Source organism: Siniperca chuatsi, linkage group LG21 (genome assembly GCF_020085105.1).
Source record: "Siniperca chuatsi isolate FFG_IHB_CAS linkage group LG21, ASM2008510v1, whole genome shotgun sequence".
Lineage (NCBI taxonomy): Eukaryota > Metazoa > Chordata > Actinopteri > Centrarchiformes > Sinipercidae > Siniperca > Siniperca chuatsi.
In genome coordinates, this window is record NC_058062.1 from 16787023 (window position 1) to 16803846 (window position 16824).

Sequence of the window (16824 nt, forward strand, 5' to 3'; positions counted from 1 at the left end):
CATGAAATACAATACTGGTAACAGAGAAATACTGTATCTTCAGTTACTTCAGGAATATTTTAAAGATATTACATTGACGTTAGAATGTACATGCAATAATATAAAGTATGTTAAGCTCACTGTAAAATCACCAAACCCTACCAGATTTGTTAAGTTTTGACATGGATATTATGGCAATAATATACAGGGCTTGAAATGATAAATTAGGTGAATTTTCATGACTTGCTTTTGTTTTTAGTATAGTCCTGTTGAATAATATAACACATTTCCTGCTACTTTTATGAAATACATGATATGGGGTTGTTTTTTTCTGCGCACAGAGTTAGAATTTGATAAGTAAGCCGCTTAATGAAAGGAGACACCTAGACTTTATAGTGGACAGATTTCCTTATTTTAAGATGATGGACCAAGTGTTTCTCTTCAGATTTCTGTCAGCTGAAGATACATACTTTGTCTGATGGATATAAGGAAAATTTAAAGATAAAGTTCTGTTAAACTGTGATGAGATTCGTGATATACGTGACTGAGATGGCTGGTACAGGGACAGCGCACACAGCTCATGTTTTTAAATTAGCCCCACCTTTTAAGTCTTGTTACTGCTGGCTTCACACATACTGCCGCTGGTCTTGCTGGCAACATATAGTGCCGGCCCATACCTTCATGAAACTGGAGGCCTCTGTTTGTTTAGCGAATACAAACATTACCATACTAACCAAACATATTTCTAAATAAGCCTGCTGTTTTAATGCTGATTTGCCAGTTGCTTACAACCGTGCCTTGCAGATTGTGTTATCCTCCGAATCTTTCTGTTTCTGTAGTCAGGTAATGTTTATAAAACTCAAATTATTGTTAAAAATTATGCCAGAAACAGCAATGCCAACAGTTGACTCTGCTCTCATCAAAGATAGGACTAAATGCCGGAATGTTGGCTTTAAGAAATTTCTATCACTGTAGGGGGAAAACTAAGCAATCTGTCCAAAGCTGGCAGTCCACATGATGAGCCTTAATTATTGACAGGACACTTGTTGCTTTGGGCATCTAGCCGCAGCCAGTGTAGTGGCATTAAAAAGAAACTTGAGTTTTATATTTATGCTGCAAGTGGTTATCAAAGCACCTAACAGTTTTCTGCAGACATGGCTGAGCAGTACCTTGGCAGAGGTCCTGAAGAGAGTGAGTTAGTAGCTTTATGAAATTAATACATCCCTCTAATAAGTGAGTGGTGCTCTCTCTCACTGCAGCACTGAAACAGCAAAGACATTAAGTACAGCTTTACAATTTAGCTTTTTTTCACACAGAATTACAATAGGACTGCTGTCCCATTACCTCCCCCCTCAAAGGATCAGGGGGAATGTAGCTTGAAAACTAATGTGGGATTAAAATATGAAGGTTTGGAGATCATGTACGGAGACTGAATCATGTGGTTGGTTTCTGTCCTAATGATGACAGGTGTCTCTCTCTCGCCCCTTCCTTTTACTGAGTACTTTTAAATCATTGAATTGTCGAACCCCTGCTTACAACACTGATTTTTTATGCCCCTCTCTTCAGCATGTTACGTGCTCTTTTTTTGTTCTTAGAACTAGATTGAAGATTTGTTTGCCTCTTCTTCTTTCTTCGTTTAGTTTTAGAATTTGACTTACATTATGTGTGTACTTTAATTATGATGTTTTTGTTTCTCTTCTGCCTGTGATGTACTGTGTGACTTTTGTTTTGAAAGGTGTTGTATAAATAGTGTTTTTATTACCATCCCTCACCACTTCCTCATTTCTTCCTGTCTCATCCTTCCTTTATTCTGCTCTTCCCTCCAGCGTCCTCTGGTTTCTACAGGCTGGCTCTGGAACACAAAGGTCTCCTCTGTGCAGGAAACAGGTACTGTACAGTGTAACAGGATAACCTGAGGACACACACACACACACACACACATATACACAGCAATTAACATAGCACTGCTGTCTACAAAGTTTAGCTGTGTGTGTTAAACTATGGTGGCTCAGAAAGTTGAATTCTTATTATCATTCCTTGTCGGAGCACATTGAACAATGAGACAGATAAGACAACTGAGGCATCTGTCATTTCTGAGTCACTCTGTCTACTTTTTCCAATGAGCCAGTCTTCTCAGCAGTGTGTCTGTCTCAGAGCAACGGATCTGCAGCTTCAAAGCTTGTGTGTGTTTGTTTCTTGTGTTTTGTGCATGTAAGCATATGTGCTTTTGTGGGTATATGTGTGTGTGTTAGAGTTATTCTGTTTGTGCGTTCGTGTGTGTTAGTGTAGTCATAAATGTGGTTGACTCAGTAGGTTTTAGAGCCCCCTGCTCTGAGCTGTAATGAAACTGAACCATGCCGTGCCTGTGTTTCATATTTGAAAGGACTAATTCAAGGCACATCCTGTTTTCTGTCTCACAGTTCACTCTTCACTGTTTTGACCGTGCATTGTGAAGGATGTGTGCTCTGTTTAAGGTGCCCTCATTCTTTCTTCTTCTAATTTCTGCAGTTTTACAGCTCTTTTTTGACTGTCTTTTCTTTGTATTCATTTCAGGAACCCAAATCTGAATGCATCTTGCTGTGGTTTTCTACAGAAACTCAGTATGTGTCTGCTTTCCCAGTCAGACCCTGCTTCTGGCTCCTACCAGAATGGTATGCAAATACGCGCACACACACTTGCACCATTCACAGAGCTACATGCAGCACCAGTAAAACCCTGTTGTTCCTGTCAGCTTCTGAGCAATGATGTCATGCTACCAGTTATCTGAGACTTTTGAAGTGCTGAACAGAACTTGCAGATATGGAGATGATTGCTGTCCAATCAGGACAGGAGAGAGGATCCACCGTTCAGGGAATTTATTGTAGACCGTGCAGAAGGCATACCTATACCATCGCAGGACACTTGTTAGGTTGATTAAGGGTGTGTTTGTGTGTGTGTGTGTGTAGTCTACAAAGGAGAAATAACAATATAAATAAGAATAACATGAATATGAATTAATGTACTTTTAAAGCAATAAAGGCAAATATAACTCTTAGCAAACTAAGCAGATAATTTGTAAATGTAGGAAAACCCCTATGGTAGTACTAAATTAAGAGCATTTAAATCACTTTAACATATTTAAAGATACCCCAACTGTAGCGCATTGATAAAACTTACACAAGATAGCAACCATGTGGTGCCCTTCACATGAATTGGGTAATTAAGAGCCAATTAAAGCAAAATGGTAAAACAACTTAACTACAAACAAGCCCAGTAAATAAATGATGATGATAGATCAAGGTAATATTCAACAAACTAAATCAAGCTGACTTTATGTGACATTTATTAGGCATTTATTTAATGAATCCTCAGAATGTGTGGAGCAAAAATGTTCCTGTTTATTTTTCTAGAATCATTGGCATAAACTGACAAAATTATGACACTAAAAAAGTAAATAGTTACATTTCAGTTTATGTTCAATTTCTTTTTGTTGCATGCTATCTCTCTCTCTCTTGCCCGCTCTGCTCACTCCCTCTTTCTCGCTTTTCTCTTTAAGTTGACTTTGAACATCAATAACATTAAATAATCATCTCATGGGAGTGGCCGATATGACCTAAAATTTACATCACACTATTTTTTATTTTTTACAGTGATGGTATTACAAAAATAAAATAGATACTCCTTTCAAAATATGATTCTACCTCTTTTCACCATATTGGCAATGTAAGGGACCATATCTTAAGAAAGAAAAAATTATTAAAATGTTATGTGTTTATTGGCTCCAAATAGGAATGAAAATGAGGTATAGGCCTACATGTGTTTTGGGAGGAGTAGCCTGCCCCATAATGTAGGTTAATTAGTAAATGTAATGTGATTCATCCTCAGAGTTAGACAAGGGGTATGATTAGGCATTTCAACAGCATTTATCTGGCAGAAAACCCAAAGTATATTAAATAAGTGCAATAGTGAGTGTACTACCACGGGACATATCTATTAAGTACATTTATATATGGCAACCACAGACACACACACAGCAGCACTTGTGGTCTGACTGTCACCAGATTCGTCACAAATTCGCAAACATATTACTGACGATTTTCAAGTTGCATCTCATATCTACTGTGGTGAATATGATTGTATAAGTGATCACTACATCACAGCCACCTACCAAAAAAGAATTGTAATCTGCTGTTAGGTGAACACAACGCGTGAATGCGTATGGGAAACCAGTTAGTTTGAAAACCATTTGGGGCATAACATGGTCGAGTTCCACAAAAAGCTACGTGAAAAATCAGTTTCTCACATCCAACCTACTACTCTGTTTATTTAATTGGCTTCAAATGAGGCTTAATGTTCACACAATTTCTATTAACTGTCCCTCAATATTACAACATAAGCTAGTCCAACATCGTCCCAGCCTGTGGGATAATAGACGATAGCCCCGCACCATGCTAACGCAAAGTTCAACAGGCTATCCTGCAAAATAAACAGTGAAGCAACATGAAAATGGTTAAACTTACAGCTTCCAAGTTTAAAGTCGGTATCGATCCATCCTCGAGCTTCAGTTTTGAAGTGAATCCTGCTTTGTATTGGCCCTCGTAGCAGTCCGAACTAAAATGGTTAACTTAGCGAACACATAAAAGTTTACCAGTTGTTGTGGGGACATTTCCATAAAAAATAAAGTTAATCCACTGGGTCTTCACTTCCTCTGATGGTGGAGTAGATGAAGACTTTTGTGTTGGTTTTTGCCGCCAACAACAGAGAAGTTGGCAAGCTTTGCTTGTAATGTTACCTTCCACATGTGCACAACACCAGAGTCGGCGTTAGCGAGGAAAATAGTAGCATGCTATCGCTGCCACAGTAAAGCACATTAGTTTTAATATACTAAAACATTTATCACGGTAATGACGGTCTTGCAAAATCCATGTCATGGAAGAACGTGACGCCGGTATGCCACCCACCCCTAATCCCTAATAGAGATGCCTGTTCTCTTAAGTTAACCCTTAAGTTAAGTCTCAATGCCAGCTTGGTTGACACATTCAACAGACAAGTTGATGGCATTTTAGAAACATGTTTGCAAAGTCACTAAATAATAGCTCTAGCTTCCTATTCAGAATGAAAGATGTGTGTACTCTACACATGTTGAATGTGTGAAATGGCCTTGAATTGAACATTGACCAGTGTTGGCTTGCTGATTCTAAGTTCCTGTGTGAAAGAGCTGATGCTAAGTCTCTTAAATGTCAATGCACAGATAATACTTCCAATTTAAAGGGCATTGCTTTTGATTATGTGAGACTAAAGTAAATAATATTTTAAAAAAGGGTTGTTAAAGGTTATATTGATGACATTTTTATGTAGATGAATATTTAATAAAAACATCCACAGCGCTTTTAAAAAGGTGCAGAATAAAAGTATCACTTTTTCTTAAAAAAAAAAAAGATTGTGAATTAATCATTTTAAACATTTTAAATGTTTTGTTTATCTCTTTGTGAGATTTCTGACATTTGGTTCCTGCTTCTAACAAGGCTTATGAGCCAATAGTGTAATGATGGTGGTATCACGTGGTGTAGTTGCCAGTTAGTGTTGAAATAACGGACACTGACATTAGCACATATTAGCTATTTTAGCTTAATCATCCGAACAACAATAACCCATAAAATTACAGTTCTGCATATTTAAACAAAATAAACAACAACTACCGACAGCCATAGTCCTTAACCTTAACTAATGTGTTGTCATTGGTTAGCTTGTCGAAATTATAACAGCTTCAGTCCCTGAGGAGCTACGTTAGCATGACGGTTGCATCCAGTTACGTTATAGTTTCCTCAAACAATGTAAAGTTATAACGAAGATGCGCATCTGAGGGGATTTAGAAGTGGGCCAGGGTCTGACATAATGAAAAGACGGTTGCTCTTCTTTAAGAACGGATTGGACGTGAGATTCCAATATATTACCGATGTGTCATGTTGAAGGTAAATTAAAGTTCACAACTATTGTAAATCTGCTCATTATAGTGTTTAGAAATGTGACTGTTATTGAGGGTGTCATCTCATATAGCAGTCTAACGTTAGCCCTCAGGAAGACTCCTCCCTGAGGGCAGGGCTTAAGCAACACAGAGTAGCCTACATTTCTGAGTTCTCAGACCATTTTCACAATTGAGAATGACTTCCGGATGGGAGCCGAAACGTCTTGATTCTGAAAACAGTGTCCAGATGACTACAACTGAAACCTTTTCTACGAAAGTTAGCCCTATTATGAGACACTTAGCTGAGGTACTTGTGGCTAGCTAGCCAAGTAGCCAGCTGCATTGAGCTCAACAGCTAGGGTACTCACGTTAATATAAAAATCTGAAAATGCATATATGATCATACAGTCGTCCTTTCTTCCTGTAGCCATTGTTGGCTGTGTGGCACTCAGCTGTTTTTTATAATCCGCTATGAGATTTGTTTTCAACAAGAAAACACTTCGACTAATGTTAGGTCAACATCACACTAACACTAATGCTAGCTAACATCAACTTTTACTGTAGCTGTCTGTCTAATGTGGAGTGCTGTGAGTTTTAATAGCATCCCTACTGTACTGTAGTCTTTGATTGGATTAAAATGTAAATATTTACCTAATGTCTTATAGTGTCAGGATGATTGAGATGTAATTTTATGGTAAGTGTTGCAATATAGGGCCTATAATTAGGGCTATAATTATTAAATGATTGGGGGAAAAGGGTTACCTAAAGCTAGCTAGCCATATCCTAAGATTACCATAGATAATGTTACATGAAACACCACCGCACAAAGTAACCTAAATCTATAGCTAATGTATAGCTATATGTTGCTAAATGAATTCATTACTCTATCACAAAAGATCCATCACTTGATATGACTGAGTCTCACTCCACTTGACCATGAAATATGCAGAATATACCTTAAGTAACTTAAGGTAAGTGAAGTTGTAAGAGAGTGAAAACAAATGCTAAAATCCAGTGCTATTTCCCTTCTAATCCCTTTCCACATCACTGTAACGTCCCCTGAAATAAAATGTAAAAAATATTTTATTGGAAACTGCAGCTGTTCCCAGGAGACATGATGTGACATTGACACCAGAATTGAGTAAAATATTTCTTTGAGGTAATGAGATGTTGTACAAGCAAGTCTGTAGGTGTGCGTGTTGGTATGCATGCTGTCTCTGTATTTGTTTATGTGTGTTTGTGGCTGTGAATAATGAGTTCTGAGGAGCTAGACTCCAGTTTGTTCCTTTTTCTGCCTGTCAACATCTTCCCTTTCATCACTCTTATCTGTTTCAGTTTCATTTTCAGCCTCTTGCTTTCTCTCATTTCTCTTTGGTCTTGTCTTGAATTTTACCACTCCATTTTATGTTAGATACTTTTCTTGTTAATTTTTATCTTTATATTAAACTTGTGTGTGTTAAACAGGTTTAAACCTATCTTAGTTTTGTTGTTTTTGTTTCTCCTTACCATCTTGTTCTGTACACCCTCTCTGTCAGTGTTTTGTTGATCATTTGTACTTTAAGTATATAGCTGTCTGATAAAGAATCTCTCCTTTTCTCTTCTCTTCTCTGTCCTCTATTATTTTCTGTTGATCAAAACCTGAGCAGGAGACGACATGTCACTGCAGCCTCCTTTGATGGTCTGTTTGTTATCTTCCTCCCATCTGTTATTTCCCTTCTCATCTTCTTCATCTGTCTGTCCTTTGCTGTGTTCCTCTCCCTCCCAGGACCCTTTGAGACATCCTTCTATTCTTCTCCCTGCCTCTCTTCTCGACTCTCCCCTCAGTTCCCTGGAGATGATGGCTGCATTGGTGCCTTGTGCCCTTCTCCTCATTTTTCTCTGGTTTCTAAACAATACCATTTATTTCTTACTCTTTCTCCACAGTAGCCCCTCTAGACCACATTGCTCTGTCTTGCCATGGGTCTGCAACCCTCAACAAGTTGGCCACCTCCCCCTTTGGGTCCTGTTTATATATATCTTTCATCCTCTGTCTGTATTACTTTTAACTCCCATTCCCTTTTTTACTTTGTTTCCCTCTCTGGCTGATTGGTAGTCTCTCTCCCTACAGACCCTGCTGTGGCTTTATAGCCTCTGTGTAGTCATGCATCAGTGACCCCTATCCCTGTCTGCCATCTCCCTGTGCCTTATTTGTCATTCTTTTCCGTCCTCTGCTCCTGCTTTCTTGCAATTCATATACTGCATATGGTGTTGTTTCCTTCCTCACTCCTCAATTAAAGGTTAAATCAACCTCTTTTTCTCCAAATCTGCATTGCACAGCATCATTTTCTCTATTTAGTTTAAGCCCTCTTTTCTGTTTCCCCTTCTCTTTTCTGTGTTGCTCTCTTTCAGTTCTTTATAAGCTGCATCTCATTTTCTTCTCCTTCGCCCGATCTTCCCTTCCCTCCCCCCTCTTGCTCTCTCTCTCTCTCCAGTTCCCTAAAGACAACCCAGAGATGGAGGCAACGTCACGGTGCAGATAGTCTTACTTTTTTAGCTGTTTCAGAAAAAAATCTGAATTCCCTGCTGTGCGTCACATCTCCCCTCCCCTTTGTCTCTTCTTTGTCTTTTTTCTCTCTTACCATTTTATGCAGTATTGTTTATTTACATATATCAATTTCTTTTGCCCCCTTTTATAGTCTTTCAGTCCTCTAGTTCTTGAAAAGGTGGAAGGCCTCCTCAGCACTATATCTCACTGGCACTCCTGTCTTTCGTCTTCATCCGTCTCTCCCTTGCAGTTTTACTTTCCTTCTTACTGTTCCCTATCATACTAAACCCGTCATTCCACGTGCTTTTTTCATCTTGTCTTTCTATTCTTTAGGAACCTCATTTATGAAAAAACATTCTTTAACTTTGCTATATTACATAATATGGCTTTTCAAAGAATGATATAAAAATTTAATTTAAGCATCCATGACATCCGTAGCTTAGTTAATGATGGATATTGGCTTTATGTTTGGATAGAACATAGATAATTGGAAAAGTGTGAAATCAGTGTAAACCCACTCATTTTCGCCCCCAGATGATTTTTTAATAAACCTTAGCTTTGGCTTGACTTTAGTCGTAAACAAAAAATTGGTGACTAATGCTCCTTTGTAAATGAAGCCTCAGGGCCTCTTATGCTGTGTTTTACTTGATTCCATCCATCTCTCTCCTTCATCTACATCCTTTTCTCTTTCTTCTCTTGTCTCTCTCTCTCACCCTCTCTCTATAACTTTATCCTGTTCCTGTTTGTAGCATTGATTATTAAACCCTTTTCCTTTCTGTTTCTGTATTATTTTCTTGTTCATCCCGCAGATGTTGAGGAGGTGGAGAATCTTCTGCTATACAACCTTCCCTCTCTGTGTTGTCGTCTGTCAGACTGGCCCTCTCTACTGTGTGAGGTACCGGGGCTCCAGCTGTGTGAATATAAAGGACCAAGGGCCACTCAGTACTGTCTGCTCATAATGCTACACCTTTCCCTGCAGCAAGGAGACAGGTAATACAGCGCACATACACAGTCTGAACTGGCCACTGGACTACACAGAATAGCATCAAGCAACAGAAAACATTATTTTACCCACATTTCAGACATGCACAAATCACTCTGGGGATTCATCATGTTGCAATATTTCAAAGAGTTGAAAAAGGAGAATGACACAGGGAAATCTTTGTTCAATTTAAAATTGATTGCCGAAAAATTCTCATGTTCTGAGCTGGTATTTTTGTGGAAATGGAATTTACCAAAAAATATTTCAACTTCATCACTGACTTTGTTCTCCTATAGCAGCATCCATTTGCACTGCAAAAACTAATTTCCTGGCTTGGTGGCTGCTGAGTAGCTCTTGGTAGCATTGTATTACCTGTGCAGGAATCAATATAAAACATGGCTTGATGATATTGACAGAATCAAATATTACATCTCCTCAATAATGACAACCTGAAAATATTTTAGAGATGTCCAGGTGCTTCCAGAGATATTTGACACTTAAGTAACCCTGAGAAACTTACATTATTAATGTGGATATAGTGACAAAACAGAGACATTTATTGTTGAAAAAAATTCTTCACAAAGCACCACTTTGCTATGATGCAGGCCTTGAGAGCAGAAAACAACATTTGAGCTATATCACAGTATTGAAATAACCAAAATCCCAGACAATATCTAGTGTCATATCACAGAGTATCAGAGTTATATCAATATATTACCCAGCTGGTTTTGCATGTCGTTGTAAGCCTCTCCCTGCTCCAGTGGCACTACTGCAGCCCATTGAGGGTGTTCTTAAGTACATATTTTATGACCTCAGAGATATGTTGGCTTGTTTGAAAAGTTCATTCTGTCCTTCTGTGGAACCTTGGCTATGCATTACCCCCCGGGGAAGGGGATGAAAGCCTTTCCCTGCCACTGTGTGGTCTCATCAAGATTAATGGGAGCTGTGGCCAGAGATTTACATAGTGTGGGAGGGCTGAGTGTGTGCAGCGTGTGTGTACTCAGGAATAAGATCTGTGAATATGCGTGCATGTCCGTGCATTGGTATACATTCTAACTGACTGTGTTTGTGTGTGTGTGTGTGTGTGTTTATTTTTGCGTGAGAAAGAGAGATAGCAAGTTTGTGACATCAACATCCCCCTGGAGCACTTTGTCTGCTTTGCACACAGAGTTTGTGTTTGTCCACTTTATTACCCTCACACTGAATGTATCTGCTGAGGTGTGTTTGACATTCAGTTACATGTGTGTTTGTAAACATTCAAATGTAAATGTTTGGCCACATCTACAGTATGCGTACTAATATTTTAAATTAATGTCATCATTATAGTGTGTGTATATGTGTGTCTGTGATCATTTCCTTTTCATTCCCCATGAAGCTTGTTTCATGAGTCCTATTGCATTAATAATATAATTTTGTGCATGTGTGTGTGTGTTTGTGTGTGTGTGTGCGCGTATGTGTGTGTATGTATGATACAGGCTCCTCCCAGACCAGACAGTGTTCTCCAGTGTGGTGTGGCTGTTGCATTCAGTGCAGGAGCAGGGCAGCTGTGCCCTGCCTCGCTCTGTGCTCCGCTCTGCCCTCTACCTGCTGGCAATGACACAGGACAAGAGCCCCAACCTTGACGGGGTAACTGTGATCAGTTCACTGAACAGAAATCAAAACACAATCAGCATCAAAATATAGTTCAAGAAACGTTTAAACTGTCTTTTATGCTTTTGAGTAAACCTCCATACCCTATAGAACATGACCATTTTGTAGATTTGCCTTATTTTAGTATTTATATATGTTTACCTTTTATCTCTTTGCTGTGCTTACCAAAATACACTTTGGCGGCTGAGGCAAGTAGTTTGCCTCAGTTTTAAATATTCTATTTTATTTTCTGTTAAGTGAGTCAACCTAATAATGCTAACAATGGGAAAAAAATTCTCAAATCACATTAATTGAGATAGGTTTACCCACCAGCAATGCAACATTTAGGAAGATTTCGTCAAGATGAAGGTGTTCAATGTGATGTTTTTCCTGTGCACAGAGAAAGAGAACAGCATGTACTCAAGCTAGAGTTCTATGCAGTTTAATATATAACTGTTAATGTGGAGGCCTCAGAATCAAAGCTTGACAGCTCATATTCATGTTTTGATACAAAATCCATATTCTGCTGTAGATGATTCAGCAGCAAAAAATGTAAATTATAGCTATAGTCTTTTCTAAAGCTACACACAACAAATAACATTTTCTCAAAATAATATACTTCTCTTTAGTTCAAAGAACATTACATGGCAAAACTTTGTGCTACAGCTTCTCTGAAAGTATGTCATAATATATACATTATGTTGACTATGAATATAAATAAGCAATAGATTACTGGAGACTTCCTGCTGTGACTGAGGGCTCTGCCTCAGTGGGGTTTATAAGCAGTCACAGATTTGGGTTGTGAAGAACTGCAAACTTTTCAACTTGTGTGTGCATGCTCATTTCAAAGAGAGGCGTTTTCAATCTTTCTTTACCAACCTACTCAAGGCTTCTTTTAACTGCATCAGCAAGGCACTCTCCTCCTGCCAAAGCTTCTCTTCCCTCTACATTCACCATCCTGCACTCCTCCACTTCATCTGTCGCTATCCGGAGCTAGCAGAGAAATTTGGGCCCCTGGTCTTGGAACTTTGGTTGACCAAGCAAGCACAGCACACAGATGCAGAACAGGCCATGGTAAGCGGACACTCACATATATCCGTCAATAAATAATTGTGCTGATTTGGTTTAAAAACACATTTTACTGGTTTCACTCAAATAAGTTGCACTAATTAATTTTACTCCAACAGAGTAACTGTTAGAGATAAGAAGTTTTTTTTAATTCCCTTTGAACTCTCACAAATTAAAATCAAAATTGATGAAAAGGTGGCTGGATTTCATTCCTGGGTACAGGCAGACATACAGGAGAAGGGAGGAGAGAGAGAAAGTCATGCAGACGAGCGGCAGGATCAGGAGCCAGACACAGAAACCATGGAGCTACTCACTCTGATAGAGAAGTACCCAGCTGTCATACTGACCCTCCTGGTGAGAACCAGAGAAACAGGAGCTTGGATTTAAGAAGTTGGCCAGAACTACAGTATTTGTTAAGCCTGAAACAGTAATAAGACTTGGATCCCATACTTTGTGGGAAACACATATTTGTCTTTGGTACAAAAAAATATTCTAAATTAATCTGTTTTTAGGCTTGTGTCTTTCTTTCCGTTTGATTGTCTGCTTGGATGACTACAGGACATGGTTTGCACCAGGGAGGCCCCCCTGGCAGGGCAAGCCCTGGGGGTGCTGGAAGTTCTTTTGCGTGGTCAAAGAGACTTTGAGGCTGACTGGTGTACCAATCTAAGGCCAGCCCTGCTCCAGGCGTTACAGAGGCTCAGTGTGGAGAACATGGGCCATGGGCTTGGACAGGGACACACTGCACAGGGTAAGAGACATACATTCACAGAAACAGAGTATATACATTTATAGACATATTATACAAGTACCTGTTGCACCTCCAATTAAAAACTATTTTGAGGCAAAAATCTGTGCAGAGTCCAATGCAACTATCCATGATGTACTGTAATGGAAGATATTAAACACATTGATACACTGACTGTAACGTTACAATTTAAGAATTTGTTGAATTTCAAAATCAGGAAAGCTTCATGGAGAGGTAGTAATTAATTTAGACTTCTACTCATAGAAGTCTAAATTAATTATTTATTATTAATCTCAGCAATTCATAGGAAATGCAGAGATTAATCACAGCATAAAATCTTTTTGACAGCTTCATGCACCTGCAATGCAGTGATGAAGCAGTAATGGATTCTTTCATTTGAAATGAATGTGCCTCAATCAGGGAGTTTTGAATATATTATGTGTGATCCCAGCTTTTGATAACAAAGCATTCTTTAAGTAGACTGAAACACACCCTCTGCATTGTTGGACCTGATCACAACTATATAAAATCAAGTACCACATTACCAATGCATGCACACATAAATGCATAATTACACTGACCACCTTTGGTCAGTGTAATTAGGTAACCTCCTGTCAATTATTTTTTGTCTTTTGACATTGAAACCTACACTGTTGTCTTACTGGCCTCTACTGTGCTGACACATTGCACCCTTAAAGGAATTAACTTTCCTCATTCTACCTAAAATATATCATCAGTTCTAAATTGTCAGTTCAAACCTCTCAGCTTAGTCATACACTGAGGACAAATTTAGACACAGGAATGCTCATGCTAATACCTTATTAACTTCTGACTTTTAGGGCTACAGAATCCACCACTGCAGTAATACATTTAGTTCTTTGCACAAAAGAATATCACCCATTTTTGCAAAGATTTTCTACAGCAGTCACCATTCACGATCATATATCAAGATTAAGGCCACTGATTTGGTTTGACGTCCATTTATATCTCATTAAAGCACATATACAGTTAATTACAGTTGATAGATTGAGGTAAATGTTGCTGTTTACACTGCGGCAGACAGTGTTTTGTTTTCTTCTTGGGTGTTTTTCTGCCTCAGTCGTACATATTAAAATATTTGTTTAGGAAATTAAGGCTTTGGATGAAATTGTCTCTTCCCTGCTCAGTACAAGCTCATCCACATAGTACACATACACACAAAACAACACATATACATGCACTCACAGGTTTACCCAGAGGGCTCCTACACTGTGAGACGTAATAGAACAAATGTACCATGATAGTCCTTTTCTCACTACACAGCAAACACTGAAAGAGTTACTCAATTAAATATCAGCTTAATAAACAGCCAGCAGCAGCAGCCACACCTGGGCTATTTGGTCTCAGATGCCCACCTCTTCATATTCACTTAAAAGTTATTTTTGATTAAGAAAAGCTATTTGTTGATAAATGTCTCCACAGAATTCCCACCACATAGTGTACCTCACATGCCAAAGAACAAAAATTTGATGAGACCAAAACATTGCAAGAAAACAATTTACACCTCAATTCACAAAATTGCTGTGGAGACTAAAATACCTAGGGCTCAGTGTTCAAACTTTTTGATACCTAAGATACCAATTTTCCACTAAATAATGCCAATGTGTCATACAGTATAAACTTAATGAATAGATGAATTAAATATTCATCAATATTCATATATATTTAAATATTGAGTGTTAAGTGCTATTTTTGCTACTTGATACTTTTTGGAGTTTGGACCTCTGGCTTGGCTCTGGCCCAAGCACATCGCTGGCAGGTAAAAAGAAGAGGCTGAGGGCAGTGGACACCACTTGCATCCTCCTCCCAGCAGCAGGAAAATGGTGGCAATAAATAAAATATGGCATACCAAAAGTATACAAGTAAAATGCTTCAAGTAAACTTACAGAAATTCGTAATTAATGTGTTTAAATGTGTGTTTGTGTTTGTATGTGTCAGGCTTTCAGTGTTTCATTTGTATATTGAAATGCAGATTATAGGTATGAATTCTTTAAAATCGTCCAAAACTTTCAAATTAATTAATCCTCAACTCCACAAACTTGATCTGAGTAGGCCAACAAATTATATTGGGAATTTGAATTATGATATGAAAATAACAATTGCTATACACAACAGTAAAACATCTATAAAGTAATGTGCATGGATTAATAGGTCCATTTGGCACGATGTGCTTTTGCAACATAATGGAAAGCACTTAGTTTAATTATTCTCATATAGTGGATCATTTGAAAGAATACCTGTGCCGATTTATGTTTGCCAGGCTATTCTCCCTGGCAGCCATTTCTTTCTGATGGTTCTAACAACTGTTTAAATAGCACTGCATTATAAAGACAGAATTAAAGGCGGGCTGATTACGGTCACATTAAGAGACAGTTGAATTCTCCACATATATATAAATGGCTATTCAGTCACTACAAATTGTTCTGTTTCTCTCCGTCAAATATCAAATTAAACAAAATGCTCCCAAAAACGTCATACTCAAGGACACTTTTCACAGGACAAACACATGGAAGGTCATGTTGGACTGAACTTATATTTGAGCTAAAGGACAGTACAATGGTCACCAAGAGAGAATGCTGGACACGTCCTGAAATACTACTATATAATAGTTTCACATTATCGTTAGTTTATATATACGGTACCAAATGTGGCATGTGGTCATGCTATTTCTTTTAATTGTCCTGCCAGACAAACTTGGTTTTTACTGAAGTGTAATCACAAAGTCTCTCCTGAAACTTGGTTGTTTTTAAATTGGATTGAAATGGCAAAACATTTCCCAGAACACTGTCGCTTCTGATTAACATTGGAAGGGAAAAACCATTAGTCCTCTGTTAAAACGAATCCTTCCAACATTCATTGTCAGTACAGACGGTAGGAAGGGAGATGCTTGTTTATATAGATGGCTCTCCCGAATGAAGCGTATATTATTGATTTCGTTTCACTAGAGAGTATCAGTGTGCATAATATTGCTATCATACACAGGTTTTGTGTAAGGAAAACTTCTTGTTCTGTGTCAGCCTTGTTTCAATAGTATTAGTCTTAAATTTCAGTATTCAGATAGCATAAACTAAGCAAAGACTAGGGGAAGTGTAATTTTTTGAGGACACTGGTAGGTTAAATCAAACATCGACTTCCATTGCAACCTATTGTGTTTTCTTGGTAATGTACACTATTTGTTAGATCATTTATACATGTAGATACAGAACAGCTTTGCCTACTGTTGGCTGTCTGCTACAGAATCTGTCGAATCGTCAGAAATCAGACAAAACTCTTCTTGAGGATGAGGATGAAACCATGACAGAACTTGTCAAATTGAAAATCATAAAAAGTTTAAAAAACATCGACAAATCTGTAAGTGAAGATGCTCTAAATTAGGGCTGCACAATTAATCCAAATATTATCGAAATCGCAGTATGGTCAAGTGGAATATCCAAATTGCAGAAGCTGCATTTTTTTGATAAATGTAAAATGTGTGACAAAAGATAATTATAATGAAGAACTGTAGTGCTGCAGAGATGACCTGGCCTACAAACCTTGTTCTCCAGGTGTAAGAAAACTTGTTTTTGTGGTACAGACCCCAACAAATGTCACATCATCATGATTTTAATAGTTTTTTCAGTGAAAATGAAAATTGTGATTCAAACATGATCATTCCAACTAATTGTGAATCATATCACAATCGTGGTATCTGTCTAAATAATCGCAAAATGATTTTATTTTTTATTTTTTTACCATATTGTGCAGCCCTACTCGATTTTTGCATTTTTCATTGATAATGTTTTTGGTGTTCAGTGTTTGATTCTTGTGAAATCAAATTTTGTCTTGTCCAAATAAGGTAGGGCATGAACACTTCCAGGTTTAAGTGTTAAATTCCCCGACATACTGTGCATTACGTGCATGCATATCTGGTGCTA

The 16824-nt window shown here is 38.1% G+C and overlaps 1 protein-coding gene across 11 annotated transcripts in view; it reads left to right on the forward strand.

Annotated features, from left to right (window-relative positions):
* Positions 1-16824, forward strand: part of LOC122868597 (meiosis inhibitor protein 1) — a 59167-nt gene that overhangs the window by 22420 nt on the left and 19923 nt on the right. For 10 of the 11 annotated variants that reach the window (XR_006376151.1, XM_044180699.1, XM_044180706.1 and 7 more), the window contains 8 exons: positions 1806-1866; positions 2400-2453; positions 2533-2630; positions 9257-9437; positions 10905-11055; positions 11947-12132; positions 12349-12480; positions 12685-12874. Coding sequence is in view for 10 of the 11 variants with exons in the window: in XM_044180699.1 (XP_044036634.1) it covers positions 1806-1866; positions 2400-2453; positions 2533-2630; positions 9257-9437; positions 10905-11055; positions 11947-12132; positions 12349-12480; positions 12685-12874 (1053 nt within the window). In the remaining variant the exon portion in view is untranslated. The remainder of the gene's footprint in view (positions 1-1805; positions 1867-2399; positions 2454-2532; positions 2631-9256; positions 9438-10904; positions 11056-11946; positions 12133-12348; positions 12481-12684; positions 12875-16824) is intronic. The other variant, XM_044180701.1, reaches the window with a different exon arrangement.